General features: G+C 25.4%; 1 protein-coding gene across 1 annotated transcript; it reads right to left on the reverse strand.

Moving 5' to 3' along the window:
- Nucleotides 1-118: 118 nt before the first annotated feature.
- LOC145844701 (uncharacterized) lies at nucleotides 119-26070 on the reverse strand. The gene is made up of 9 exons (XM_082952117.1): nucleotides 25776-26070; nucleotides 24791-24951; nucleotides 20806-20896; nucleotides 18736-19002; nucleotides 16587-16811; nucleotides 16096-16289; nucleotides 12480-12599; nucleotides 9259-9410; nucleotides 119-2474 (listed from the first exon to the last, which is right to left on the reverse strand). The coding sequence occupies exons 1-9, from the start codon at nucleotides 26002-26004 to the stop codon at nucleotides 2282-2284; spliced, it is 1632 nt and encodes a 543-aa protein (XP_082808243.1). The 5' UTR covers nucleotides 26005-26070; the 3' UTR covers nucleotides 119-2281.
- Between the last annotated feature and the right edge of the window lie 1853 nt (nucleotides 26071-27923).

Consider the following 27923-nt stretch of genomic DNA (forward strand, 5'->3'; position numbering starts at 1 on the left):
TCGAACTTTGTTCGATTGAATTTGACAAGTTATATAAACAAGAATATTACCGAGTTAAAAATGTTTATTATAAACTATTAAGCATATTTGTTAAGTAAAACAAAAAAACACAGAACGACTCAATAGTAATATTTATTCAATTTCGATTTGTATCAACAAAATTTAATACCTCATTTCTGTTAAAAGAAAACGTAAGAACTAATACAATATTGAAACACTTTCTTTGATTGACCTTTTTAAATTAGAATTGATTACATGTAAACTTTTAACTAGAGGGCTGTAAATAAACTATTTGGATTGAGTTGCTTGAACCAATGTCCATACGACAACTTTATTAAATTATCATGTACATTTTAACGCGTCCATTCTAAACAGAAGATTTAAAAATAAAACAATTTCTACCGATTAATTTCCAAGGTTTTTTGTACAACAATTACAAATAGTTACAACGATTAAAACACCTAAAATAAAACCAAAGCATGAAAAATACCTGTACTTTTAATTATTAAAAGTTACAAAAGATAACATATTATTGATAGTAATTACAGCTAGAATTTTTACCTGAAAGTGTCTGTGAAAAAAGAAAAAGTAGTTACAGAAATATAAAATGCCAAACAAAAAGTTCTACATTAAAACCGAACAACCTACGAAACGCAGTTTTCAACGATCAAGAGGTTTTTTAAATTAAGCTTTTGTAATTATAGAAAAAGAGAATGAAAAATACACAAACTAGAGCGGTAGAGATATACATCTACTTGTTTCTTTCTCGCATGCACGAAAAACTGAGAAAAACCTAAAGAGCGTTGCTTTGAGCCAAGAGTAACGCAACTGTTGTGATCACTTCATGTAACTAACTCATTTTTCTAAAATGTTTTCACACACATTGGCTAATATGACATTGAAAAAGTTGGCTCATTTGAACTTGAAAAATTTTTAATAAAAAAAAAAGAGTAGCGGACAAAATTTAACATTCTAAATTCGAGTCTTAATCAGCTTTTTTTTGAGAACTCAAATAAATTCTTCTTTTTATTAATTAAATGGGTCGAAATTCATTCCTAAAGTATTATTTTGGTTCTAAAACTTTTCATAAACCAAAAAAAAATTACAAACATTTTTATCATGTAACAATACACTTTTTCACTATCAGTAATTAAAAGTTTCTATTCACATACTTAAATATTGAAACCAAAATAAAAAATTAAACTTATGTTTAAGAAAACATAAACAAAAAAAGACTCAAATTTATTTAACTTTACTTATATTGGCCCCTGAGATTCAAAAAGTAGCTAAAGAAAAAACACAAAAACATGCACAAGTGCTCAAATTATTGTTAAAACAATAACAGAAAAATTTTAAAACAAAGATTTTGATTCAGCTTTTTAATTAAAATTTCCTGATAAAACACAAAAGATAGCAAGGTACATATATATTTAAATTTTTTTAAGTGAGCAAAGAAAGTAAAATTTTAGTTTTATGATTAATGTCTGATCTTAAAATTTTTGACTCTAAACTTCTTTGATATGTTGGCATAAATATTTTGATAATTTTTAAATTTGCCCACCCTGTTTTGAATAACACCTGAACTTTAACAGCTTCTCAATAAAGGGCAGTGTTGACGTACGTACATTATTATTTTGAGATAAAAATAATTTAATTAATTAACTTATATTTTGACTGGGTTTAACATTTTTAGGTCCATTTTGTGCACAACATATTCAACAGAATTCTGAACTAATTTAAAAGTGTCATCATAAAAGTGATTATAGAAGAGCAGAAATAATGTTAATCGATAGTACATACAAATAGACTACAAGCTAGATCCGAAAAAAGAATACAAAAAGCCCAAGGAAAAGAGCAATTACTAAACTTAAACACCAAAAAAATATGATAGAAAAATAAAGAAGTTTAAATATTCATGTAACTTTTCAAACGATAAAACAAAGCAAACGTAGCATGTACATTAAAAAAACATGATGTAGTTAAAAGATAGAACAATGTGATCTTACTTAAACACGCTGATTAAAAAAATTTTAAGGTTTATCATTATCATAGTTACAAAAATTCTTAATTTGAGTAACAAATATTGTAAAAAATATATTAAACATTAAATCTAAGAAAACAAGATTTGAACACAAACAAAAAAATATCTCCTTCAACATTTACTAAATTTTACAGCTAAAGCATGACGCGCCTGTTTTCAAAAAAAACTACACAAGTGACGAACTTACAGGCGATATTTCCAACAGTACACTTGACGAAAACAAACTCCGACAAACAACTTTTAGTTTTCGGTTCTGCCCTGGTTGGCGCCCTGCTCGGCGGGCGGCGAGTTGCCGCTGACGTTGCTGATGGGGGAATACCCGTTCATCTGCTGCGGTGAGAGGTGCACGTTGGACACGAAGCTGGAAGATGCGAAGTTGGGGAAGGCCCTCTCGTATCCGCGCAGCAAGTGGACGGCCCTTTCCAGCTCGTTTCTGTGTTTATTTGATTTTTTAAGGTCTACTTTGTGTACTGATGTATTTAATAGTTGGAAAAACAACACAGTGAACTAACTTAACTTTAGCAATTAATCCATTTAAAATTATTTATTCGAAACTACAAAACTACATAGTACATACCGAGTTTTCTGAGTGGTATGGTTTTTTTTTGGATGTGTTAAGTCAGCAAACTTAAAACAATAAGTACAAAAAGGTAATTTTATTGAATAAACGTAATATATTATTTTAAAATAAACGTGTTTCAAAAAACTATTTTTAACAGTAAATACAACAACTAAAAATACAAACAAAATTATTTTAAACTTGCTTGTAACTTTCATCAACTAATTTAATAACTTTAAATTTTCTATTAGCAATGTTTTAAACTTGGTTATAATTTTTAGGTTTTAAACCAGGTACAAAGTAATAAATAAAACTATCAAGAAAAAAATATGCTTAAATATACTTTTTAACTTTTTATAGGCTTTTGAGCTTAAAAAACTATCTTTTACTTTCATGATGAGAAAAGAAAATTAATAATTAATCGAGAAATAACAAAAAAAAAGATGTTTTTAACCAAAAGTGTATAAAAAAACTTAAGTGGACTAAACGAGGACATAAAGTTTTCACGTTTTAGGTTAAAAAATCCAAAATTTAGTACATAAATTGTTAATTTTGTAAATACAGTTTTTTAAGTAACAGATAAATTTTAAAGCAATTAATTAAAATTAGCATTATATTTATTTATTATAATTATCAATTACAATTTCTTCAGAGTTTGATTTTTGATAAACTTATTCTTTTATGACATCTTAAAATATAAGTAGAAAAATTTTTGAAATGCAAACAATACATATAGAAAAACTACATTAACTGAGGCTATATGGTTCAATTAATATACATAACTTCAAAAATTGTTTACCACATACTCTAAAAACAACAAAAGTAAAAAAACTATTATTCAACATCATGAGTAAATATTATTTAAAATAACAGTTTAATGGGAAACTACAGTAAAGCAAAGTTTTTTACATTCAGTAATTTCAGCCAAAAACTTGTTTGCAAAATAGCTCAAGTTAAAAAAATAAGTAGATATTGTCGACAAACTTTGAAAATTCCAGAAAACAAAGAGAATTAAAGAAACTAAAACATGGACAGAAGTAAAAATGATAATAGAAAGAGAAAATTCGACGGAATACGCCATATTGATTTTAGTTAAATTTCACAAAAGGTAATTAAAAGCTTAATGATTTACAGGACAAAATCAATATTATGAAATTTAAACTTTGTTTAAATACCGTTTTATAACTTGTTTTGTACACAATAACGTTAAAAACTGTTAACGTTTTTCGACTCTATAATGTAAATTGAGTATAATTAAGGCAAAATTATAATTTGAAAGTTTTTTCAAATATCAATAGTACAGTTTCATAAATAATTAAATTTAAAAACTACTTCATATATTTTTATAGATATTTTTAAGATAAGACTTACAAAAAAAAATTAGTCTACAAACTAATATTTACTGTTGAAATTTGTAAGTATCTTAATAATTAGTTTTTTAGTATTTAACAAAAAAAATAAACATTATTAGTATTAAATGTTGTAATAAAAAAAATAAACATTACTAACATTAAACACTGTAAAAAAGAAACGTCGTAGGTATTCTGGTACTCTAATAAATAAATCTTAAAATAGTATAACAAAATTAGATGTAAATAAATTTATTACAATTTATTAATTTTAATACATTAGAAAATGTTATTGTGTTTTTTTGACTTATTTTTACTTAGTTTATAAACACTACTAAACTGCTCGTAATAACAGCTACTAGTATTGAACTTTAACAGTTTTATATATAATTATATATAAAGCTATTAAAGTATATATTTATCACTAATTACCTATCCGCTATACTATAAATCTGATACTTAAGTCACCTTTCGACTATTTTCCAATGACAAACTTTAATTTTCTATACCAGCACTAAGATAAATTCAGCTACATTTCAGTTGTTTCAATAACTTATTTATATAAAATTATTTTTAATAGTGTTTATTTTAAAATTAATAAGTAATCAAGCATATATATTTTTACAATCGAAATATTTTGACTACATAATGTTGTACCTTAGCTAAGAAACTTAAACAATATACTTACAGTATAGAACAAAGTTTTATTTTTTACGTAATAACAAATTACAATCTGTTTTTCTTATCTGATCCTAATATTAAAATATTTCAATTCTAAACTAGTTCTCGATTTATGTTTAGCGCATATCATTATTTTTTTCTTTAATGAATTAAGTCTGAGTTTTTCAGTATAGCTTTTTTTTAATGTGCTACTTCAGCGTAATATGCATTAGTCTAAGCCATGGTTTCCCAAAGTGGGCCAAGTGGCAGATACTCAGGGGACCACGAGCAGCAAAGGGGTAAGAGGGGGGGGCCATGAGGTCATAATTTGAACTTACACTAGATAATCTTAAGTCGCAGATGAAGAGCAAAAAAAATGTCTTAGGTGTTTTTAATGGTAGTTTAGAAACTTACAATAGATATTCTCGAGTTGCAGATGAAGAGTAAAAAAAAAGTCTTAGTTGTTTTAATGGTAGTTTAGAAACCTACACTAGATATTCTCGAATTGCAGTTGAATAGCAAAATAAAATAAAAAAGTCTTAAAGTGGTTTTGCGTAATCTTGTTGAAGGGGACATGGTTTTTTTATTTGTTTAAAAGGGCCATTTGCAAAAAAGTTTGGGAAACCCTGGTCTAAGCCCTCATGTAACTTTTTTTTTCTAAAGTATAAGATGTTATGCAGCCACGTCATAAGGTTTTGCACATAGAGATTAGATTGTTGTCCATGTCAGTGAATTATTATTTGACACTTATCTACTACAAAAAAATTTTAATTTTAAATTAACAGCGTTTATAAACATAAAACTTCAACATTAAATACATAATAAATAACACTAAATTAATTACTTTTGAACACATTAGGAGCTATACAAAAATATTGAATAGAGTATCTTTTGTTTTAAGTATCTGACATGACTTTATAATTATATATCAAATGAGTTATATTTTATATAGTATTTTAAAAACGTTTTTATTTATTAAATTAATGAAATTTTGAACTTTACAATAAAACCTTCTCCTTTTCAGTTTTAAAAATAATAAGAAAATAAAAACTTTGTTAAACTATATAAATTTTAAACTTAAAACTCAAATTAATTTTTTAAGAAAAAAGCTAAAATTGTAAATATAAGTTATTTAAATAGCTTACTTGCGTACTAAGTTTTAGAAGGAAACATATTTCAAAATAAAAACTTATAACGAGGATTTTTTTTTAAACAATTCTTAAGTATTAAACATTTATCTTTTATATTCTTTAATAACAAAAATAGGTCTGCTATCAGCCAAAACCTACTTTGCGTGTTGTGCTAAAAAACCTAAAAACCCTTTACAGCCTGTTAAACTCAATTTTTAATTTTTGACCATCATTAGGTGTACGAAGATCAAAATTCTAACTATTCAACTTTCGACATTTAAAAATGGTCGAATATGAGTTATTATGAACTATATACTTTTTCAAAACATTTTTTATCATCACTATTTATACAAATTGAACCTTCAGATGCATTTTTATTTTTTTCAATTTCTAATTATTTTTTGAGGTATGGCCCCTTAATTTTTATTTTTTTGAAACTTTATTCAAACAAAAAAACTGACAAGGCTAAGCAGAACACCTACAACTGCACACACCCCCAAGCTGACAAGTAGTTTACCAAAACAACAAAAAACGTTATTAGCATTTTATAACTATCCTAACTTTACTTTTATGTAATCATCATTAGGTAGCAACAAGATCTTTATCAAATGCTTTAACAACTTTTTTTTATAAAACTTCTTTAATTAAAACTAACTGTAATAAGTACAGATTAAAATTGAAAGAAAATAATGTAGTCTTTATAAAAGCTCAAAATTTGCATTTAGTTCATTATAGTTTGAAATTAAAAATACAACAATTCAGTCTATGATAAAGCATTTTTCTTAAATCTAATATGCAAATAACGGTACAGCTCAAAAAGGCGAAGCACTTCGAACAAAGACATTCAAATGTTGCGAACGAGCGCACGACATTTTTATTGGAGCGAGGCTGCTCTTGAAAAGCCCAAAATATTTCCATTTGAGTTCGGGTGAGTGTTTCGGGTGAGTGTTTCGTGTTACATAAGGATATTTCTAATGCAGCAAGCTGAATGCTGCACTTGGAATTCGTGCGACCAAAAAAAAGAAACCGCACAGAACATTTTCCATGGTCAAGTTTCGAACATTGTTTAATTATATAGCTTTAATATAATAAGATAAATGTAAGACCAAATTCTAAATTATTTATTATTTTTCTCATTTTAAAAAATCTATGCTTTTAATTAAGAATAAGTAATTCAAAACGATAAAAAAAATACTTGATTAAATCGAAGTTATTTTTAGGCAACTAACTTAGCTTTTACTAAGTCAATACACAAAATATTTCCTTAAAATATAACGAAAAAATATTGATAAACTTAGTCAAATTTAAGACAATTTCAGCTGCTTATAGTACCAAGAATTTATTTAAAGGGAAATAAAGAGTAAGGAATTTCGAAAAATATGACTAACTACCTCGTTTTTTTTAGTATAAAATAATTTTAAAACATATGTTTTTATTAGATAAAAAATAAAATGGGTTGAAATGCATAAGCCAGCTTGTTTTTGAAGTTAATCTGTACACGCACAGACAAACAAAGGTAAATACATGAGCTCTGTGGTCATGCAACAGTATTACAAAAGAGTATGTAACTTTACGTTGCGAAACTCATTTTGCAACCAACTTGAGCAAACAAATAAGAGAGAGCACGGGGCGGCGATGTGAGAGGCTCTTCAAACTCAGCGTTGAACTTGACTGCGAAATTTTAGTGGAAGCCACAGTAGCTATTTACGTATGTAACTTTGCTTAACTAGATTGCGCTGTATTTCTTATCATGACTTTGCGGTTTGTTTGTGATAGTTTTAGCTGGTTAGCTTACGGCTAAAATTTCATTTGGCGAATTTCAGCTTCACACTTGCGCACTGGCGGCTTTTCAATGTGTGATTTTCTTTTACAGTAAATTTACTTTTTAGGTAAAAAATCCGTGATTTTTTGTATAATTCATTTTTTATTAAAGTTCTTTTATTTTTCAAGTTAAAAACTCACTTGTTGCCAGTTGAAAATAATAATTCAAGTCACTTATGGAAGCTCTAAAAACTAATTAGTTTTTTAGTTTTTTCAAACATATTATACTATTAACTGATCACTGAAATATACAACTATTAGTTTTTATTTATTCATACATATAGTCAAAATTTTTGTCAAGACTTTAAAAAACCATTGTATGTTATAAAGTCTTAGCTAAAGATTTACTAAAAGCTGCTTTTTAAGATTTTAATACTAATAATTCTAAAATTTCTATGCTAAAGTAAGAAACACAAATGTAGCTAGAAGTATATTTAAAGCACGATGAAACAAAACAAGACTTTTGTTTAACTCAATTTTTAGCAAAAAATATTTTTACAATAGCATAGTTTTATTAATGTATATTAATGTTTTTTGCTGAAAATTGCCACTTTAACTAGTGAGACAACTTATACTTTAACATTATTTACATATTTTATTTTCGTTTTAACAAAAATGAAATTTTAGGTGATTTTTGTTTTATGGTGATAAATAATCATTTTAGTTTTTTAGTTAGCAGTAAAGATATTACTTACTACACGCGAATTTCAAAAGCGTAACGTGAAAGCTGAGCAAAAAGTATTTTTTTAAACGAAAGTTTTATATTTTTATGTGAAAAATACTCTACTCTGAATTTTTTTTAATGAGAATATTTTTAGCTTGTTTGAAAATACGTGATATGATTTGTAAACCTTTTCATTAATAAGTAAAATTCTAAGCATATTAATAATTTTTATAAAAATTAAAAGCTTTAAAAGTTGCGTTTATTAAGCAAACTTGTAACTTAGTTATAAGACAAAAAATAATGTAACTTAAACTTGAAACGATGCTAAGAGAAATAAGCTAACGACAATTTTATTGATCTTTTAAGAATTGTGCCACATAAAAGACTAAGAACAATTACCTCAACATTGATCTTCACTCTACCTACAGCCTTTTTACTTCTTAAAGCTATATTTTACAGCAATATCTTAACAATTTTTTGTGTAAATGGTAATTTTTTTTTCTTATAAAATACTTTTTTTAAATAAACACATTTTGAATACTTCCGTAAATTCTATATACATATATATGTATTTCTAACTTAATATATAATAACTTAGAATGAGATATTTTGTTAGTAATTTTCAATTTCTTAGAAAGTTGTTAGCTTAAATTATTAAAAATTTTATCAACACAAGCAAAAAATACAACAGTTCAAAGGAAATTTTTAGCTTTCTTTTTACAACAAAAAAAAAGGAGTTTTTACAAAAATCTACATATTTTTTATCGACTTATTATATTTGAATTATTCAAGTACCTCCAAACGAACTACAATACCATAAGCTTTTGTATAACTTGGAGATGCTTACATAAGTATGTAACCACCAGTTATCGCAATCGTTATAAAGTTGTAACTACAAACAATTTAGAACTATTAATCTTTGTATTTTTATAGCAACTCGAAAGTTACTAGATTCTTATTAATAAAAAACTAATTTTAGTGAAGTACAAACAAATTTCATTGCTTATCGTACTATTTCTTATACAACTTCACACCTGAGATCTTGTATTTCAGTCTTGAGCGAAATGTTTTCCTGCTCCAAGTAGCTCGCCCTCAGCGCGATCTGATTTTCCTTGATCCTTCTCGCCTCCCTCGATCTCTTCGCAGCCACGTTGTTCTTCCTTCTCCTGTTCCAATATTTCACGTCCTGTTTGAACAATTTTATCGTATATTCATTGTAGATCAGTATATAAAATTTTGTAATAAAAGTAAAAGAATAAAGTCATAATTTTATTTAAAAAAACGTTTTGAACTAAAATAACTAACTTTGAACATGAACTAATTGAACACATATAATTTTAACCTACTTTTAAGTAACCTACATGCTAGTTACGCAAACTTATTCTTACCTAGATATACTTTTTTTTATCACAACTGTGGTTCAAGTCACAAAAGTGAAATTGAAAAGCATTTTGTAAGTTACTAGAATAAATGTAAGTTAAGTTAAGTTTAATTAATGTAATATAAGTAATGTAAGTAATTTTGAATATAATTCGAATTTTATTCTAATCGTACAGTTTAAATATCAAATAATCACAATTGACATTCTCCGTTGCTCTAAAACTAAATTTATATATTAGAGTCGAATCAGTAAGATGTTTTATTGAAAATTTCTAATACGTCACAGTACGGCTGCCACTAGTGGGCGGCATGGAAAAATATTATTTAAAACACTCTGGAATTCTTTAAAACGATTTGATAGATGACTCAAAAACACGGACTTCATATATAAAAGTTTATAATTACAACTAAATAGTTCCTTGAATACAAAAGTAAAACTAACAAAAAAATTAAATTTTTTATTAATTTTATAATTACTCCACATATAAAGTTATCCTACAAATTTTTGAATACAGACTTTGATGATAATATTGATAATTTTTTTTTTCAAAAACTTCTAAATCCTACTTATCTAAGATTTATTTTAAATAATGATCTTAACGAAAGAAATTAATTGGTAACGATTAAAAGAAATTATAACATAAATATACCAAAAAATATACAAAACTTTGATTTAGATTTTTTTTAAGTACTTTTAATGTTTCATCTTAGCAATGTATAAAAATATTAGTTTCAAAATAATAAATTTAAAAAATTAAGTACTTTGTCACGCAATATAGATGGTTAAACGTTAATCTAACACGGTTGAATAACAACATAGCCTAAAAAGAGACTTATTAAGCATAGATTTTATATTATTTTGTCTTATTTTGAATTCTTTTTCAAGCATTGTTTAATGGGTAAAACTTTATTAATTTTTGTTTGAGTTTAAAAAAATATGTTACAAAAATAAATGAATGTCATAATGTCTGATGTTTTAAAACTTTAGTACAGTTACAGTAATTGTGCTTTTAATGTATCAATTTGCGTTACAGTCAAACTTCAACGATGTAATGGTTTTTGAAAACAAAGTTTCAGTGATTTTTTTTACTATTTAAATTACTACTTTTTGTTTATTATATACCATCACCTCAAACGTTATTTCAAATAGTTATAATAAATTTTTACATAACTCTATCACATATGTTTACCGTTTTGTAATGCATAATTTATTTTGCAAGGAAATTTAAGGTAATAAAGTTAAAATTAAGAGACCTATCATTTTTTTTCAATAAGTTATATAAACTATTGGCAAATAATAAAAGTTTTATTTTTAATAGAGAACTAGCCAAGCATAAAAAACTTTAAGTGCTTAATAATTTTGTTTTCTATGAGTATATTAACAACTTAAAATAATGGAAAAAGCTTTTTTAACGTATGAAAAGAGACAGCGTGTTTGATATTTTCTAAGTATATTTATAAATGGCTGTAAATTTGCGCACGAACTTAAGATTTTGACTTTCAATGAATGAATCATTAAATGTTATATGTAAACAATTCCAAAAGTCATTTTGTAATTGTTTTAAATTTCATACAAAAAACTTATTTGTTTTTATTTTGATTCATTAAGAATCTATTGTTAAATCGTAATACTTTTTCTCACTTAGTTCAAAATAATTAATAAACTTTAAATTATTTCTATTTAACTTATTCAACATGTTGTCAAAAAACTTTAAAAACTATTTTTGTCTAATTAAATAAGCTATACAACTCTTTTGTATTTTTTTTGTACTGCAAGGATTTTATTATTTTCTTTATCTTCGTAACTTCGTAAAAATTAATTTAAGCTTCGACTTAAAAAAAACAAAAAGTTTTTTTAGTTTAGTTGAAAAACTTACAACACTCCTAAACTAACAAAAATTAACTAAATTTTTAAAATGATGATATATTCACGTTGACTTCAACAAATAATTAATTTTCAAAAAAAAACTACTTTTAAGTTACTTGATTTAATACCTTTTTTTCTCTTAACTAGAGTTTTAAACTTTTTTTAAACTAATATTCATTTGCTAACATAACATGTCTGAATTATTATATTTAATAATAACTACATTACATACTTAACTATACTTTAATAGCATTTTTAGACAAGTAACTTTTACTTTATTTAAAACTTCATTTTGTATAAAAATTTAACAGCCAAAAAACTTGAAAGTAGAAAAATGTTTTGAGCAAGAAAAATAAAAACAGACGAAAACTACGTGACCCACATATAACTTCATAAAATAAAATTATAGGCAGATATTTCTATTGACTTTACAAAAAAAACTTTTCAACTTTTAAATTTTGAAGAACTTCCTATTTATATCTTAAACATATTTTTTTATATAAACTCATATAAATATTCTTTCAACATTTTTTCAAAACTTTTTTAATTTAAAACTTTTATTTTTTTATTACAAGCATAGAATTTAACAGATTTTAAATTGATGGCACATCAACTTCCTACTAAAACTTCAAAAGTTATTAGTCTCGACTTTTATTATTATAAAATATAATATTTTCTAAAGTATTTGAAATGTTGACAAAATAGAACTGAAGTTTTGGACTAAACTACAAATAAATAAATGCTTAAAAGGTTAGCTATAAAATGATATTTACTAGTAGAAGATCCGAACGAAACAAGCTCGTTGGAACAACAATTCCAGAAATACTTAATTTGTGAAAACTAACGACGGTCCTCTATCTTAAATAAATAACCCAGTAATCTTAGATATCTTTCCTTATCTATATTTTTAACCATTTTTTGTTAAACCCAAAAAATAGCTTTGAGAAATGTTATTGTCTACTTCTAACTGCAACTTTAGTTTCAAAATTCGAACATCCAAATTCTCACCTTGTCATCTGGTGGGACAAAAGTCTTCCTTGATTTTCGAATAATCGGCTGCGGTTTCAGCTCTTCCTGACTGAAAGCTCTCGTCGATGGATCAAAATAAGTTTCTTCTTCTCCAGAGTTCTACAAAATATCAAAATTAAATGTTTAGCTGTGAAGTAAAGCATTTATTAAAAAAAGAACTTGAATATAATTTTAATAGTTACAAGTTATTTGACAGTTCAATGCTAAGTATATTTAATAATGTTTTAGTCTTATAAAACTTCACAGGTAACTAGCAATAAGTACTTGACATTTGTATCCCAAAAGTTCTATACTCTAGGTCAAATCGAATAGTTTTATCAAAAAATTATAGAAGTTCTACAAAAAACACATAGATAATGACATAAATTGTACAACAGTTGCAACAAAAAAAATATTTTCAAGAACAAAGTTAATTTGATAAACAAAAAAGAAGAACATAAAAAATAACAATATATTAAATATATGCAGCTTAGCAAATATTTAAAATTAGTTTCAAAAACAAAATTCCAACGTTTTCAATAAAAAGGTTTTTAAGCACATAACACCAACATAACAATTACCTCTGGTTCCAACTGAATTTTAAATTTATTATCGCCTAAGGGTAAATTTTTGCATTAAATTTCCACCTTCAATACAAATTTAACGACTTAGATAGAATACTCTATTTGTATTTTAATTTCTATTTTATATACAACAGCTAGCTCAATTTTAAAAAAAAAATGAATAAATAAATAACATATTTCATTTATTAAAATAAAAAGCCCAGTTTTTAACTATAAACAAATCGTTGTTTTATTTTTGAAAAAATATCAAAAATATTTTCATCCTTGTCTTCAAATAATAAACATATTCTAGTTTAGATTTGAGTAAAGTCTTATTACATTTGTAAAAACTTCTGTAAAATTATAAAAAGGCTGTTTTTGGTAGGCTATACTTTCGTTCGTTTAAAAAAAAAGATTAGTTTTTACTTTTTCATTTGTAAAGTAAGGTTTTTTATTTGATATATATAGATTACTTCGATCATATTTTCAGTTTACTAATAAATAACCATAAACAAACCCGAAAAAATACTTCTATAACAATACCATTTAGAATTCTTATCAGGAACAATACCGTAAAAATAATTTTAAGAATACAAAAGTTGTTGTATTTAATCTTAAAATATAAAACTTCAAGTTATCCTTATAGATACCTTTGTTATAAAACTAAAATCAGATTTTTACAAAAAAACTTGATTATATGATGTAATGCATTATTAATCTATCAAAACTTGAAAACCACTGTAGAATACGTGGCTAAGTTGTTATAAATTATTTTATTTAAAGAACATGTGTTTGATTAAGCTGGGGAAATTGTTGAAATTTGGTAGCACTATTATAATAACAACTTATAAAAAGAATAAATGAAAAACTTTAAAATTGTCAATAATTCAGTTAATTTTTAAGAATACTTAATAAAAACTGCTCGCATTCTTTGTAAGGTATTATGTTAAAGTTTAAGCCTAGTCGTGTTTTTTTTTCTAAAAAATATTTTTGGTAAAGTAGATTATCCCAATAGTAACGTAGTCCCGTATTGAATTTTGAAGAAACACCGGACTATAAGAACTGGCCTTAAAAATTTATGATATCATACGGATATACGGATGTCGGATATTTTTCCAATTATAGATATAGCTCAAAATTTAATTTTTTTTTTGTATAAAGTATTTAATAGTATATACTCTAACATGGTTGCCACAGATCAAGCTGAGAAAAATTTCCTGAATTTTCCTGACTTTTTCCAGACTTTTAATTAAAATTTTCCTGACTTTTCTAAATCTAAACTCTTAAGTTAAACTTATTCTAAAATACATAATCAAACACTTGAAACTATATAAATCTTTCAATCTTATTTTTATACAGATTAAAACAACATTTTTTTTTGATGAATTTAATCATCTAGCTTCCATTACATCACTTGAACCATTTGTGTATGATTGATGTATTTGCAATAAACAGCTCTATCAGCAAAATACTTGTATTTTCTAACTTGATACAGTTATAGTTTGTATGCATACATATAATCTTTAACTCTTCTTCTGGATGTAATAGTTTCTCATTTCATACTGTTTACAAACAAAGCTTTATTAATACTTAGTCTAGTTCGACCTCAGCCTGGTCATTGTGTAACACAAATAATGGTTGCAACAACTTTCTGAGAGAAGATTTGGCAGGAAATTTTAATCTTTCAAAATAGAACTGGTCCAAACAACCTTCCTTTTGCTTGAAGCTCTTGAACTTTAATGCATTCATTGGACAATTTACCAAAGTTCTAAATTGTTCAATGCTAGCATCACCTTCAGAGTTGGAGAACATTTTTTACCAAGGAGTGCACAGTGTTGGAAAAACGCTTAACAACAATTGTGACTCCTATTTTTTTCAAGGCTATGCGGATTTAGGCACAACATGTTTTTTTACAAATGTACTTCCAATAGCCATTCTGTTCCGGAGATTTTAAACCGCTTTTATAACAAATAATCTATATTTTTTGTTGAATTTAAGACCTTTTGTTCCTCAACTAGGTCTTTTTTTCTCAAATTTGCAAGCAAATTGGTTGCAGCTCAACCAAGACCAAGGGCAGGTTTTTGGGAAGCTTGATCATTTAATTCAACCTTGAATAGCTGGTTAAGCTTAGGTTCGTAACTATCACGTCTTTCATAATGATGCACAGCAAAAGCACGAAATGTTCTCATTCATAAAGGCAACAACAGGCTGGGTACTCTGGTACAATGTCAAAAAAGGCTGCATAAGAGATATCACATAATTAAAGAAATGCAAGAAAATGTTTGTGTATATATCACAGTTGTACCAGTGTTCTTGCCACAGATCATCAATACTAAAGAGCATAAAAAAAGTGCTTGTTCAAGTAGGGTAGTTGTTCAATATGTTAATAGAAAAATTTTGCAGTTTTACAAAGGATATTATATTAATTTATACGAGATGAAGGCATTGGAAATCAAATAATTTAGTAATTTTCTAGGAAAATTTTGCAATTTTAGTCTGACTTTAAAGGACTTTTAATCAATTTTTTACTATTTGAAGGCTTTGGAAAATAAGGAATTTTGTAAATTAATCTGACAAAATCTGACCTTTTCTTTTAATTTTGTCAAATTTCCTGACTATTCCTGACTTTTTTTCAAAAATCCCTATTTTTTCCTGACTTTTCCTGACTTTTGTCATTTTTTAAGTTTTTTCTGACTTTTACTGATTTCCTGACTTTTCCTGACCGTGTGGCAACCCTGCTCTAAGCTTTGAAATTAGAGCCAATGTTAATGTTTAAAAAAATGTTGGACCCCCCCTTTACTATTCTTTGGAGTTCATTCATTTAACAAATAAAAGTTTACTTTTTACTAAAGTAATATTTTGCTATAAAGTTCTTACTTGATCACTAAAACTATACCTACTATACATATTGTCCATGTTTTTTTTGAAAACAAATATTTATCACTCTTAGTCATAAAAATATAAAAGCAATTTCAATTTCTTATCAAAACAAATTTACACTCGTCTTTTTCAGTGTAACCGCAAGGCCTAATAAAAAACAACAAGTTTCTCACCTTCCTCGGAGTTGAAATCATAACGTCAGCGTCGTTCACGACAAAGTTAACTTTAGTTGGGCTGGGAATTCTGATGGTGGTGGTCAGTGGTTCCCCATTGGCTCCGTACTGCGGCGACGGAATTTTGAACTTGTTTACCGGACTACCGTCCGAAGCTTGAGAGTCGTGCGATCTCTTTCTGTTGGGTGAGTTACCTGGGAAATTTCAAGTTAAATTTTAGCAGGAAAGTTTAATTGTTGCTTTATTTCTTTATTTGATGATAGCAGTTTTAGGTATATGAAAAAGTTAAATAATCCGTTACCCTTGTTGAATTAACTTTTATTTAAACTGAAAAGTATGCTCTGGTACTAGAAGTAAACTTATTTTTTTATAATTTAACTTAAAACTTAACTATGACTACATGAGGTAAAATTCTACTTATATCAAACTAACTTAGCTTACAGAAAAATGTAATATTTTAACAACAGCTTTATTTCTATTCAAAAAAATACCATAGCTGCTTTTCATCGATCCGTTCAGACTGCCACTGGGTGAGTTTGGAGTGCTTTTTCTTCTGTAATCTGACGAAGGTGACGGTGTTGTGTAGTCGAACATGAAATTGTTCTGAGGGCTTCTTTGGACCTGGTTGTTTTGCTGCTGCTGCTGGTATGGAGATCTGAACACCGGGTACTGCTGCTGCATCATTTGTTGATTAGCTTGTTGAGTTATGATTTGACCTGCATTTTTTATGGATGAAATGTTATGTGCTGTTTAAAAATTTATAAATTCTTAAAATAGAACAAAGATTTGATTACTAAAAATTACGGCTTTTTCCTCATAAACTGATAATAAACTCTTTACAATAAGTTTGAATCTTTGAATTAAACAAACAACAAGTTGGTTATTTTAACTGATAAATTTTATAAATGCTTTTTATAAATATATGTCTTAAAACAATAACAGTTTTAGTAACTCTAAAAATTTAAATTCAAAAAAATATCAGTAGAAAATATAGACATTCAATTATATTACAATTGATAAATTACAATATTATAAGAATTGAACATTACGTCATATTGTTTTTGTTTTTTTGTAAACGTTTGCATCTTTGTTTACCAAAGTGCTTTTTATTTTAAATTTGAACTGGCTGAAGATTAAAGACAATCTTTTTTGTCTTTATGAAACATATGTTCCAGTATTTTTAAAATCGTCATTTCAATAAATTATTTAAAAGCCCTTCAAGTGGGCTCAGTAGAAGGTGTTCAAGTTTAAATATTAACCTTATTTTATATATATATATACATATATATGTATTTACATATTATTGAGTTGATAGCTTACTAATAATATGTTTACATAACAGAAGTTCTTATATAAAATGTTTTTTTTTAATAGTTTTTCAAGTCATTACAACAGAATGAAATGCCCCATATGTTTCTAAATTAAAAAAAAAACTGTCAAGTTAATGAAGAATATTATGTTATTATTTTTTATTTGTTTAATTTATACAACACACATGTTATTGCCTGCAAATTTTACTCTTTTAATGTTTCTTTTTACTTTCTTTTGTATATAATTATTCCATTATTAATCAAGTAAAATTTATTGTGCCGTATTTAACAGTAATTAATTAAGACATTTTTGCAATACTTGCTTATCTACTTAATATGTGTTATTTCTAGCAATATAATATTTTTTCAATATAATAGGTTAGAAACTTCAAATGGTTTTTTGAAATCAACAAAATATTTACAAATAAATTCTTATTGTTTTACTCAAGGGCCCAAACTTAAAAAATATTATATTGCTAGAAATAACACATATCAAGTTTGGGCCCTTGAGTAAAACAATAAGAATTTATTTGTAAATATTTTGTTGATTTCAAAAAACCATTTGAAGTTTCTGACCTATTAAGCCAAAAAAATTAAAATAATACTATTTTTATACTCTATATAACATTTTGTGTTTAGCATGTAGATTAGATGGGTACGTGTCAAATATGCACAAAGATAATTTTTCACAAAGGGTCACTTTCGCATCAAAAAACTTTTTCACACGTTGAAATTATTTTTTTATTTAGTTTTTTAAGTTTTTATTAATTTTATCTTTACTATCACTGTTACCCCTAACCAATACCCTCGGTCCGTAATTTTTTTTCTTTTATTTGTTTTTTTATTAATCTCTTTTATTTTCTTGTTTTTTATTTTTATTAGTTATTTTTGTTTATTTTTTTTTCACTTTCACTGTTACCCCTAACCCTTACCCTCGGTCAGTATGTTTTTTTCTTATAATTTTTATCATTAAAACATTTTTTTTTATCATTTTTTCTTTTTAATTTTTACTATCACTGTTACCCCTAAGCCTTACTTCGTTCGGTAACTTATTTTTATCTTTTTTTGTATTTTATAAATTTGTTATTCTGTTTATTTTTTAATTTTTTTTTTTTTACTCTTGTGCAAAAGTGACCCTCCGTGCATAAATGTCCCTTCGTTCAAAAGTGTCTTCATGCATATTTTACCCGTTACCCTTGTAGATAGTTTACACTAAAGGTCTAAAATGTTTAATATTTCAGGCTTAATATTCATATCACAGAAGTAAAAATTATAGTTTTTTCATACATTACTGCAGTGAGAACTTTTTCAAGCTCAGCTACGAACGTACCTGTTGAGCTGAGGCGCCTCTGATTGACTTCCTGACCGTTTGAAATTTGCCTGTGCAAGTTCTGCTGCATGTTCTGATCGGGAGACGAGTGCTGGCTGACCCTGTTAAGCTGAGGCTTCTGCTGCTGCTTCGCCGCCAGATAGTCGGACGGGCTGGGCGCCTGCTGGTTGATGTTCGGCGACATTTTTTCGTACACGGGACCGTACTGCTGCGAAAGGTGTCTTTGCTGGTAGTTTTGCTGTTGCTGCCCGGTCGCTTGCGACTCGCCTGTTAGTTTGGTTGGTGACATTATTAACATCAAGTTTGTTAAATGTAAAATGTTGATCCTAAATTTAAAGTGAAAAGGTTTAGTTATCTAAAGTACTGGCTAAGAAAATGTGTTATGTAAATTGATCAGAAATGTTGTTCAGTTTGATACCAGTTTTTTTGAACCTTTGAAATAAATAATTAGAAACAATTAGAATTTATAAACACCATTTTTAATCAGTTTATTTTAAAATTATACCAAAATTCAAATATTAATTTGTTGTACTATTTATATACATCATGAAGAAATACTTTTCTATTTACTGTATATAAACATATTTTTACAAAATTAAACTTTGTATTGTTGTTATTACTCGGGATACTATTTACTATACAAACAGTATTTAATTTATTATATGCACAAAATTTTTAATAAAAATTTATGCGGCTTGTACCGTTTCTCACGAGTTTTAAATACACCTACACATGTAAAAATGCATAAATTAAATGGCTACAAAGGTGTATAACAAAAATAAATAGATCTCTGAAAAAAAAAATTATTATAGTTCGAAATGAATTTAAGTTATATTATTACTGCAATTAAATCGTCCGCGATAGAAAAAATAGGCAAGCGCAATTTAATTTAATTGTCACAAAACTTTACAAATTTTTATTACAAGCATAGAAATGCCAATCATTGAAATATTTAAAAGCCTAGGTTGAAAAGTAAACTAGCACAAATAAAAATTTACTTTAAAAGTAAAATAAAATCTTTAAAACATTAGTAAGATGCAGGTAAACTATTTTACAAAATATTTTTTTTAATGGTTTTAACTCTGACAAAAATTATAATAGTTTCTTGTAAAAAATATAATTAAGTATGATAATAATCTTAAACAAATATACATCGCACATTTCGTACAATAGTTTATATTTTACAATCTTATTATTATAAAAAATAATGTTTATTGAAAAATATATTTTTAAAAGATTTAAATAATTAACAATTTATTTAAAAAAAATATTAATAAAATAAGAAACTATCGTATTTCCAATACTTTAATCAGCGACAAAACCTCATACATTAGTGCACAAAAAAATATTCAATTACTTTTTTTAATTATTAACTACATTTTCAGTATCTTTTAATTTAGTTTATAATAATAGGAGAAATTTTAAGTTTTTCGATTATTCAAAGTTTACGTATAGTTTAGTTATTAATATAAATAATAAGCATAATGAAATGAATTAAAAAAACATTTTTTTAAAGCTAACTATGGCAATATAGTTAACTATATTTTGTGACTATTCTGAATAAAATTAAATTTGAAAAAGCTTATATCTATTATTACATCTGTTAAAAAATGTTGTCATTCATTTATTTATGTAATTATAAACTATAACAATATATATACATATATATTAATTTGATTAAGACTCGATCGATATTGTTACGGATGAAAATATAAAACTTGAAAAATGTTATACTTCACTATAGATTAAAGAAAACTATTGACTTACAAAAGAATGTAAGTTTTTAAATTGATTACTTGATGCATCAAATTTAACGAATAAAACGAAACCATAAGTAATATGTTGAAGTTTTGTATTACTAAAGTGAGCTACTAATTTAGTTTTATTATCAACAAAGTTTGATCAAGACTAATTGCTGCAATATAATGGGAGGTGTTTAGTAAATTTATCTAAACAAGTTAAAATATATTTATTTCTACTATCTTTTAAAACTACTTTTATCAAGTTATCATACAAATGATTAGATACCAATATTTATTGACATAAGCAAATCATAAAAAAACTACTTACTCAATGATCTTATAGGTTTGCTTTTTGTATTGTTATCAGTAGCAGAACTTGGAGAAGTCTCTGAAGCCATAAACATTCCTAGATCACTATCCTGTTAAAGATTACTTATGTTAAAACCATGTTTTTATTATCATGATACAGTATAAGTATCATGAAAAAATTTAAACCAAAGTTTTTTATTGTACTCTTTTTTATAAAAAGTTTAAAATACAAGTATAGAACTATTATTAGAAATAACTATTTGGTTGAAGATAAAAAACAAAACATCTGTTTTCAAAGTCTTACTAATTTATTTAAAACTTAAAAATAGTTTTTAAAACTTGTACAAAATATGTTTAAATATATGTAATACTGGTTTTATATGTATCAATTTTACTTATTTTTTTATTATTTATTGAGCTATCTAAGTTATACGCAACTGCAAACAAATTGAAAACTATGTTTTTAAATTCATAAGTCTGTCTATACTTAATTGTTAACATTGTATTTCTGTATGCATAGCGTTTTTCAAAATTTATTTTGAGTTAAGCAGTAAACAATTGCAAGCAAAAAAATATATATTATAATCAATTCATAAACTTTGAATTATGCTCTCCTTTATAAAATATTTAATTTATTAACTTTTTTTTCTTTTCTTTTTTTAACTATACTAGCTTTTATTTTGTTCTATTAAGTGTTATATCTAAAGTCTTTTAAATCCAAAGCAGCAGAGCTAGCTAATCAATAGAATATATTGGACTTTCATTCAAAAATATGATTAAGTAATTTTCTTAAAGGTAGTACCTGTAATTCCCATAAAATTTAAATATATTTTTGAAACTAAAAACTTCTCTAAAAACTAGACTTTGCAGAAAGCTTTTGTTATTTAATGGTTTTTTTTTTTGTTTTTTGTTGTACGGAAGGTTTTTTTATAAAAATTACATAGTCTGTTGGTTATAATTAGACTAACATGTTTTTTAATTGCTTTTAATCTATTGCATACTTCTATTACTTCAAATTATACATTTTGTGTGTGGATGATATGGTAACTATTCAAAAAAACTTTCTTTTTACTTTATTTTTTACATGCAATTGAGGTATATAACAGTGTAATAGATTTTTTGTACTGTAAAAAAAATATTATAATCAATGTTTTGTTTATAATATTAGCAACAACTTTCAAAGTAATAAGCCTATAAAAACTTAGAGTGCTTCCCTAACTTAATTTAACAACACAGTTTTACAGAGTGTGAAAAATATATATACTTAAAGAAGCGTAATATATAAGTTATGTGTAATTTTATGTTTTATAAGTGTATATAAAAACTTACCAAAAGTATAGATAAACAACAACAAAATAAAAATTTTAAAACAAAGCAACAAATAGTACTTGGGGTATATACTAATGGGTATTTAAATAATATAAGGTAAATTTCTATTAAACTTAAATATGAAAAAAGCTAAAACGATTCATGAATAATAAAAACTATAAATCGTAAAACTGAGACAAAAAACACTGCTTCACATATTATTGTAAAAAGTTTAAGTACCAATATTTCTCAGACTGTCTAGAACTGCCTTATCAAACTACTACAAGTAATACTGTAAGCTTTAATGATTTAAGTACTTTAAAAAAAAGTGTTATTATACTCAAACATATTTGTTTTGTTTGGATCTTTTGCGCATTAAATAGTAAACAATTTTTTTAAATATTGCTTATAATTTTTTTTTTCATTTGTTTTAGTTCATAATTTTTTATGTTTTATAAATCAGAGTTTGACAATTAAAGGCTTGTTTTGATTATAACATTTATTTGTTACATATAGTATATAGGAATTTAGTTATTGTTGCTTGAATATAATTTATTTAAAGTCTAAGAAAAAATTCAAATAACCTCAAAAAAAGGTTAACAAACTTAGTTAAAATCTTAATTGTGGTTTTTGATGGTCTTGGATATAAATATATAAATATCTTAAAATTGTGGTTTGAAAAAAATTAAAAATTGTTATGTAAGTCGTGTAAACAATTATAAAAGTACAAATAAGTCTTTAAAGATTCAGTAAAGAACTAAAATTTTATTATATGTAAGCTTTTACAAAAAAATTATTGTTATTTAGTACTTAAGTAAATGTAAAGGGTATTCCTTAAGCACAAATTGTCTCAACAAAACTTATTTCGGAGACAATATTAATATTAAATTTATTTAAACAAAGGTAACGTCGTTTCACCCTACAGGGATCTTCAGGCCTGCAAAATAAAAATAAGACAATGGATAACTTAATAAATAGTGCAAAACAATTAATATAATCAAATCTATAAAATAACAAAATTCAATACGTCAGTTTAACATTGTTAAAGTGAACAGAAAATAATAAAATTAACAAAAACAAAGTTTTTAAATAGTAATATTTATACTTACAAATATTGATGCGTTTTATAAAGTTTAAGATATAGCTTATAACAACACAACACAAATCCAAAATGGCATTTAACAAAAAAAGTACTGTAAAAATTAACAAGCAAAAACAAAATTAACAGATATAAATACGTTATGTTTTAAAGTAGAACTTTCTAAAGTGTGGACAGGTGTAAAAAAGCTCTTGTCTTTTATTTAAATTTTGTTTTTTATCAGCAAGTGCTATCTCAATTTTTTCCAAATTGCAGGTTTTACAGATCTTACCTGCATTCTTTAACTCTCCAATCTTGTGCATAATTTTCTATATAAGTTCGTACCATGTGTTATTCTTTTTTAATTTCCAAATATACTTGGAAAGTTCTGTTCTTTTTTTTTTTTTTTTTTTCTAATGTCACTATTATGCACGTACCATCTCTTTTTGAATATACCACCCGTGGATCCTATGTACTCCTTGGTTTCGTTCTGAGTAATGACTGTTATAATTGATCTTTCTTATTTTTTGTTTTACTTAGTAATTTTTTGTTGTGACACATTATTAATGATTTAATATATTCCATACAAGAGTACAATACTTTGCAGTTGTTTCTATTATTTTTTTTTTCATATTCTTGTTTTTAAAATGCTTATCAATTAGATTTGAACAAAAATTTCCAATGTTAGTTTTAACTGATTGGCAGTATGGGGGATTGAAGAACATAATTTTTCTTGTTCGTTTTCATTTAACATGCAACAGTCATTACTCAGAACGAAACCAAGGAGTACATGAGATCCACGGGTGGTAAATTCAAAAAGAGATGGTACGCGCATAATAGTGACATTAGAAATGAAAAAAAAACAAAAGAACAGAACTTTCTAAGTATATTAGAAAATTAAAAAACAATAACACATGGTACAAACTTATATAGAAAATTATGCACAAGATTGGAGAGTTAGAGAATGCAGCTAAGATCTGTAAAACCTGCAACTTGGAAAAAATTGAGATAGCACTTGCTGACAAAAAACGAAATTTAAATAAAAGACAAGAGCTTTTTCACACCTGTCCACACTTTAGAAAGTTCTACTTTAAAACATAACGTATTTATATCTGTTAATTTTGTTTTTGCTTGTTAACTTTTACAGTACTTTTTTTGTTAAATGCCATTTTTGATTTGTGTTGTTATAAGCTATATCTTAAACTTTATAAAACGCATCAATATTTGTAAGTATAAATATTGCTATTTAAAAACTTTATTTTTGTTAATTTTATTATTTTCTGTTCACTTTAACAATGTTAAACTGACGTATTGAATTTTGTAAATTTTATAGATTGATTAAAACTGTTTTGCACTATTTATTAAGTTATCCATTGTCTTATTTTTTATTTTGCAGGCCTGAAGATCCCTGTAAAGTGAAACGACGTTGCCTTTGTTTAAATAAATTCAATATTATTTAGTTCTTACGAACTTGCTTATTTAAGATAAAAACATAAATTTCACTCTACTTCACATACTATATTTTATTTGAACTGTGTTAATGTATTCAAACAAAACTTAAAACTATGCTGATTCATAAAAACTGTTTTCTTTTTAAAATAAATAAATTGATACCTACCACTTCACTGGTGATGTTTGCATCAAAAAGTTCATCTAAATCTACTGGTTCGAGTTTGAGGTCGTCGCTGAGCAACATATCATTCCAAATCTGAGGACCTAGGTACGCTGATGGTAAATCATTTCCTGATGGTTCAGCTAATTTTTCTTCTTTAGACTTATCTGCATCAAATTTTTAACATTATTAACTTCTACTACTTAAATTAGCTTTATAATATTTTAAGTCTAAAGCAACAACTTTTGATTAATAAAATAAAAATCTAAATACTATATACTTTTAAGTTTAGATCAGTTATTAAATAATATTTAAGTACACCTCCACGCATAATAACAACAAAATACACAAAGCATAAAATTATATAAAGCATAGTTATTAACAATTTATTTGAAAACATTTTAAAACAACAATAAAGAATATAAATAATCTATTTTTAAACTAAATTCATAACTTATTAAATCCTTAAAAAATCATATCTTTCCTTTTAACTTTTTGTAGACATTAGAGTAAATTAGACAACAACACAGATAAACAACATCATGGATCATGACTAAAAAAGCAAGACAGTCTTTAGAAAAAACTAAAAAAGATTAATTTTATCATTCATTTATCCAAAGACTTTATAAACTTTTTAGTACTTAGACAATTTTGTAAAATATAGAAATAAAAAATAATAATCTATAATTTTGTTAATTCACAGTATTATTTAATAGTTCATTACACAATTAGTCAATGTTTTTAGTAATATAATTTAATGTGTTTTATTATAACTTTTAGCTTTAAAATATAAAAAAAATACTTAGTATTATGTTTTTTATTAAAAAATTCAAAACAATCTAAGAGATAAACAGTTAGTACCTTTTTATTAATTTCAATTTTTATTTCAACTTTAACTTTGAAATAAACATATAAACTTTATTAGATCAACAAGAATAATTATAACGTTAAATAATAAAATATTTGTTCTTAGTATTCAAACTTATACAACCTGCTTGCAAAGCTTCAGGAGCTTGCAACAAAGATGGGTTTTCAAGTAAGTATTGAATTGACAATAGCTCTTCTTCAGGTTGATGGCCTGTCTGATGTAGATTTGCATTTAAATGATTAGCCTGCTGCTGATTGTTTACTTGTTGATTATTACGAAGCTGGTTGCTTAAAAGCTGTATATTTTGATTTACTTGTTGCTTATTTCCTTGTTTCTGGTGAGCTTGATCCATTTTTACCTTATATTTACTAAAGTTTATATGTTACTTGTGAACACTTGATCAAGTATTAATTTGATATCATCTGCAAAAAAATATATTTCTGACTTAAATCAAGTTAAATGGATTCTTTTTTTAACTTTAAGTCAATCTATTTAACAATTATGATGTCACAACAAAGTATTGTTTATTAATCTAAAAGTTAAACTAATAAAATTTTTGCTATGATGTCATAAACACTGAATAGGTCAACTGTAAAATTGGTCAGTAACTTTTATATAGTCTTCAGCAGTACATATACAAAATTTATAGCTATAGGTGCAGTTACTTTGACAAAATAAGATTCTGAAACTAAGTTACATAATTGTCCTCAAAAAAAAACAATTTTAAAAAAATATTTGTTTATAGTTTGTTGACACTATATAGTAAAATAAAAACACAATTCACACATCAAATTTAAATATCATTTAATATAATTTATAATTAAAATAATCATTTAATATAATTTAAATTTAAATATCAAAAAAGCATATACAAATTTTTCTAAGTAAAACAAAACAAAATGTAGTTATTAGTTTAAAACACTTTCAGTAGTAAACTTTTTTTACATACAAATTTAACTTTTTAAATATCAAACAAAGTATTGAAACAATTTAGTATGTATCACTGTTTAGTGTTTATTGTATGTATTTGATTAAAAATATTATTTTTGTAGTGGACACAACAATGTTGAGCAAACTAAATAGTACACTTAATTATAAAAAATGTTTATAGCTCATATGTAAGTAATCGTGAATCTTTTATTATTGTAACTTTTTACAGTTTATAAAACAACAGTTTTTTAAAACGATGTAAGAAAAGCGAACTTTACAGCCTGGAATCAATATTGATTGAGGAAGAGCGACCTAACTTAAATACGCAAGTAGCATTAAATGGTAAAACAAAATTATTAACAATCTATTAATAAACATACCTTTAGTTTTAATTAATGAATCTCTAATTTTTGTATTTATTTTAATTTATTCATACGTCATAACTTAAAGTTATTTTTTAAGCTACTCACTTAACAAACATTTTTCAAATTTCATTTAAAATTTATCACTTGACAAAGAAATCTTGTATGATTTTGAAAAGCTTTGTGTAATAAAATATAAAAAACAAAATGAATAACTTATTCATATTAAGTTGCAAATGGTATATAAATACGTTCAAAAACCTTCCTATAATAGTAAACAGATGTTCTTTATCTATAACTAAAACTATAAAACTTCAAAAATATTTAAATATATTTAAAACCCATTCAACAAAAACTAGTTATTAAAAATATAAGTGGTTAGCTTTAACTTTTAATTTTATCTTTTAAGTAGATTATTGTAACTGCTAAATGAATTTTTTATAATCTTTGGAACATTAAATGACATAAACTTAAAACTCAATACAGGGTGGTCACTAGTTTATAAGAAATTTTTTCCGGGTTTTCTGAATTTCTTCCAGGTTTTTGGGTTGATTTTTTAACTATATGATAGATTTATTGTGCCAAATCAAAACTTTACTACTTAACATAAAAAATGTGTTTAAAATTCCAGGTATTTTACTGACTATTGTTTGAATTTGCCTGTTTTACAAGGTGTTTTTTTCAAAATTTCTCAATTTCCAGGTTTTTTAGCCTAAATTGTCAAATTCCAAGTTTTTTTAAGGATTCCAGGTTTTGTGGCCATCCTGAAAGTAGGATTTTTACATGAAAGTGCACAGTAAAAGTGAAAATAATTATTTTACTGCACTAATATCAACTAGAGCAGGGGTCTACTTCGGTCCTAGCAAATGGTTAACATGATGTCATACTTGATTAATACTTAGTGCTGAATGAAAACTAAAATAAAAATACTTATTTTAACTATTAGCTTACTTTTCATTCATAAAAAATTAGTTTAACA

This window comes from Thalia democratica, chromosome 9 (assembly GCF_965202585.1).
Source record: "Thalia democratica chromosome 9, ktThaDemo2.hap1.1, whole genome shotgun sequence".
NCBI lineage: Eukaryota > Metazoa > Chordata > Thaliacea > Salpida > Salpidae > Thalia > Thalia democratica.

Coding starts and splice junctions, on each gene's coding strand:
- LOC145844701 (XM_082952117.1), bottom strand. CDS start 26,004: ATGGATCAAGCTCACCAGAAACAAGGAAATAAGCAACAAGTAAATCAA. Junction 20,897..24,790: donor CAAACATCACCAGTGAAGTG/GTAGGTATCAAT, acceptor AATCTTTAACAG/GATAGTGATCTAGGAATGTT. Junction 2,475..9,258: donor ACTGAAATACAAGATCTCAG/GTGTGAAGTTGT, acceptor AAATAAACACAG/AAACGAGCTGGAAAGGGCCG.